At 39.2% G+C, this 4,760-nt stretch overlaps 1 protein-coding gene across 3 annotated transcripts in view; it reads right to left on the bottom strand.

Moving 5' to 3' along the window:
• The window catches only part of rhbdl3 (rhomboid, veinlet-like 3 (Drosophila)), a 61,546-nt gene that overhangs the window by 357 nt on the left and 56,429 nt on the right, over window positions 1-4,760 (bottom strand). For all 3 annotated transcript variants that reach the window (XM_044345725.1, XM_044345726.1, XM_044345728.1), the window contains 2 exons: window positions 2,310-2,410; window positions 1,531-1,591 (listed from right to left, as the gene is read on the bottom strand). In XM_044345725.1, the coding sequence (XP_044201660.1) occupies window positions 1,531-1,591; window positions 2,310-2,410 (162 nt within the window). The remainder of the gene's footprint in view (window positions 1-1,530; window positions 1,592-2,309; window positions 2,411-4,760) is intronic.

The following is a 4,760-nucleotide window of genomic DNA, read 5'->3' as shown; positions in this document are numbered from 1 at the left end:
CTGTGAGCAGAGAAAAAGGAGAGAAAAATGCACGATGTGAGCAAGGATGTAGTACAAAGTTACTGAAAACTATACCGGCTCACTGAGCTCATGACAACAAGGATGATGTCTTGATGTAATTTTGTTCAAGACAGTCTGAGCTGATCTTTCACTAGAGACTCCATCGATAACGACTGTAATGGTAAAAGGTTTAGTTTAATTACCACTAGTGACAGTTTTGTGTTAATGAAAGCCTCAACTCTCTACTCTTACAAATATCGTGGCTCAAAGCTACATCTCCTCTGAACAATATGGGTCAAGGGCAAGCACACCCTTTTAGTTGAAATACACAAGAAGGCTGACCCACTTTTATCCTAAATGATCTAAATAAAACAAAAACTAAGGAGGTTCCCACCAGATTATGGCCCTGTTCCCATTACCCTATTAGACAGTCACCATGTGCAGATGTTACACCAGCAAAACGTTGAACACTATTGCCTTTGGGGCGAAATTTTATACCTTTGCTGTAAGACTAAATTCTAATGGTGGAATAGTATAACAAGCAGGTTAAAAGTAAAGCTTGAAATAAGTGTCTCTGCTCTAGACTTCTACAGTATTTTTTTATGTAGACTTTGGATCTATGGAGTTACAGTTTTACCGTGCAGTATCAGAGAGTATTATGAGATATGGTATTACAACCTGGTACGGTAAACGACAGTACAGTTGAAATCACAGATCGCTCATCTGGCACAGACTGCTATGAAAATTATGGAGATTTAAAAAAAGCCTCCAAACAATTTATGAGCAGTCTATTATCAGACAGGCACAGAAAATAGTGTCTGATCCAACTCACATTCTCCAGCCAGAGATCCAGCTCTTACCTTCTGGTAGAGCATTCAAGGTTCCCGAGAGCAGGCTGAACCGTTATACACATTAACTCCTGACTATGTGCATTTAGCTTCTCAACACTAACATGTAATGTAGACGTTGGCCATGAGAGTTGTGCAATATGTCACCATTGTCAATAGGTGTGTATGTGTATATGTGTATAGGCAAACTGTTGTATTTTTTTCTTACATACTATGCAATATGTATGATTTTATCTTTTGTGGAACTGCAGGATGGAGTCCAGAACAAATTTCCCTATGGGGACATTAAAGTATCTCTTATCTTATTTTGTCTGAGTCTATTCTGTATTTTTCCTACTGTCAACAAATCCAATGAAAAGACCAAAATCAACAACAAATTGACCGTCCTAACAAGTAGAGTCTGTCTAGCCAAAGCCTGATATAGCTTATTCCACCAGTGTTGTCCAAAAACTAAAAACACATCAAAATGGGAAAAAAAGTATATATCCTCAGCAGGAATAAATGGGTTTGAAGAAGCCACAGACGGAGTAGAGAAGTTGTAAAACACCAAGAGACAGACTTAACGCATTGTTAGTTTTTAGTGGGATGTGTTGACAATAACAAATATAGAATATAGTATATTGTCAGCCTTATCCTTTAAGCTGAGGTGAAAGTGGAGTGTGTCCACTTTATTCAGACTTACTGCAAACCAGAGCCATGGCCATCCGGAATAACTTGAACTGACACTTCATTCCCGACCAATTCTACAGAAAGAGAGAGAGAGAAAGAGAGGGATGTAGAATTCATGAGGACATTTTCAAATTCTGAAGATAAAGACAGGAAAAACTGTGCTAGAAGGTCACGTCTCTCTCAGACGCACATACATGCTGACATTACATGACATGAGATCTCACCCTCTGTCCCAATTCATGTCAATTTTGAAAGCCTCAGAGACACTCTGACCCCCGATCTGTTCTTGCTGAGGGTGATAATATGATTTCAGTTGAGCAGAGGAAGAAAATCCCCTCCATCCAGACCCCGAGAATGATGCCAAGGATATGGAAGGGTACATAATGAGTACCCTGTTACATATAATAGAGGTTCACCTTGAGTGCCTGTTGCCAAATGTATGTGTGTGTGACGACCCGCAGAGGAAGGGTGGGAACGGGTTGGGTTTTAAACCAAACAGAGTAAGCATAGATGTAAAAAGGACATCATAGTGCAGTGGGATGTGATGAGATTTCTTCACATGCTGTCACACAAACACGTGCACTTGCTCACACACTTTTCAGATCTTTGGGGGGGGAGAAAAGGAAAAACTGATGTTGTGGAATGTATGGCATCTGTAGATAGAGCAGCACCTGCAGGGCCCCAAAAACAGACGGCTTTGATGATGTGATGATGCTCTGTAGTGACGGGACAACTGAGTGATGTGATAATTATCTACACACAGATGTAGACACACATGAAAAAAAAACTCACCATTACTACGTTGGCCAAGTGTGCTGAAACCAGGGCGTACACTCCCCCAGATGACCCGACCACGGGAGCCGTCATATCAGTGACGGACACCGCCAGAGACCCTGTAGTGATGAGTCATAGGTCAGTGAACATGTTTTAGATACATTTATAAACAAAGTTGGACATTCTTGTATTATCCACAGCATGAAAGACACCCAGGAAGGGGAAATTAGTAATGTTAGATTAGATTAGAGGTTCATTCTTTACCCTGAAAAAAGCAATCTCAGTGTTTCTCAACTGCTGTTTCCAAGGTCAAGAAGGAACTTTGAACCTCAACTTTTAAACAAACAGTCTATAAAGGAGAGATTCACAATAATTTAAGTTTGTCTTAGAACAATCATCAGGAGCCCATATGAACATTGAAATAGGTTTGCTGGCTGTTCATAAAAATGTCTTCAAAAGTTTAATTTAAGCTAATATAAGACTTCTGCCTCCCACGTTAGTCAAATCATGTGGTTATCTTCCAAGTTGGTGTCTTTTTAGTAGAAAATTCTCTCTATGTGTTTCCCTGTAGAGCTGAAGTGGAAGTATCGTACCAAAAAAGAGGGAAATTTGTAGTAAATAGGCTGTAAATATCCAAGATATCCACTTGCTTTGACTACTTTGGACAACTGAAGCCTCATATTATTCTCAGATAAACTTTTTAATACATTTTTGCACAGAAGGACGACTGAAAGCACAATAGGAAAGGATCTCTTAATGGTCAGTATGAACAGGAGGAATGACTACAGAGAGGAAAACCAGTTTCAATGTTCATACAGACATCTGACGATTGCTTAAAAACAAATTTAAAAAATTGTGAACCTGTACTTTAAAGTGCTGGGCAACTCGTGATATGATTGAAAGCTCCTAAACCGCCACTAAATGGACCTTGTGGTGAGATCAGTCAATCTGAGGATGAATGGATAGATACAGTTTGGATATATATTGTTTGCCAATTGCATATTTTCTATAACAACATACAATGAAAGTGATACAGTATTTGTTTGTTTCAATTATGACTACAATCTTGAGTCTGAGCTTTCACTTTTCAGAAGAAAATTCAAATATTTTTCTCCCTCAGACAGTCACACTGGCAGACACTGTGACTAACTGTCTAATTTAAAATGTTTTTGTACTAGCTGTGACCATTTGTGCGCTGAAAACATCTATTTTGTATGGCATAAAGGCAGCTTTGCTACTCGCTATTTAATGTGGGTGTATTATAAATAGGCCCTCATGAATAGAGTCTGGCTCATACTGTACCAACACACACTGGGATTTTTTGTAAAACTAATTCATTCATACAAATTGGGCAATAGCAAACAGGAAATTGCTCTCTTCAGCACCTTGGTACCAATTCATCGCAGGCACAAAAGATCCAATCAAGCATTCAAAATTTTAAATATGGGACATTCAGAAGGAGACAGAGACTCTCCAGAGAAGATTTGTTCTTACTGCAGTCTATGTGCGAGACACAGAATAAAAGAAAAAGAGAGATATAGAAATGCATAGTTGGACTTTTAAATTACCCAAACACAAACCCTCCTCTCTCTTTCTTTCCCTCTCTTTCTCTTCTCCACAGAAACTCTCCATTTCTCACTGTATCCTCCTTTCTTCCTCGCCACGGCACTGACCTGTGTACATAATTGATGCTTAGTGTATGAGAGACTACTACCCATACTGCATGAGAGCACATGGAGCTGTTGATGAATGGTCTTCTACTTTCCCTCTATGTTCACCAGCCCTCTTTCTTTTCCTCTCTTACTGTCTCACACAAATGTATAATATGCTTTATGTGCATATATATATGACCCACTGAGCATTGGACCCCATTTAGACATATAAGCCTGCATGATTTCTGGTAAAATTGCAGCCGGCGATGCTCAGCCTTCACATACTTGTAAAATGAACCAACTCAGCTTAAGTCACATTTAGCCGACCTCGTAACTTTGTACATTAATGCAGTCGTGCAGTTTGGGCCGTGCTCGGCTTAAATTAAGCTCAGTTCCACACACAGATGTTTAGTCGCTCTATCTCTCTCTTTCATACACACACTAACACACACACACAAACAACAGAGTAGCCTATATTACACTACAGGCTGTGTTGGAAAACTGCCTTAAATTCCTATGAACCTTAAACAATATACATCAACACCTGCAGGTTGTTGGAAAAATGAATATATTATATAATATGGAGATTACAGGAATCTTTCAGCATCTCTCAGATGAAACACATCAGGGGTGATTTTTAGAAGAAACTAAACAAAAGAAGCTGTTTGGTCAGGCATCACATCATCCAATGAGTTAAATTCATAGGATTATTTTAAACATATTGCTATGACAACACATCACAAGATTCTGGGCTCTCTTCCAGAGCCATGGTGTTAACACACACACACATGATATATCCATTCAACAAAGGACCGCT

Source organism: Thunnus albacares, chromosome 3 (genome assembly GCF_914725855.1).
Source record: "Thunnus albacares chromosome 3, fThuAlb1.1, whole genome shotgun sequence".
NCBI lineage: Eukaryota > Metazoa > Chordata > Actinopteri > Scombriformes > Scombridae > Thunnus > Thunnus albacares.
Note: the sequence above shows the minus strand (reverse complement) of the source record. Positions and strands in the feature narration are given on the sequence as shown.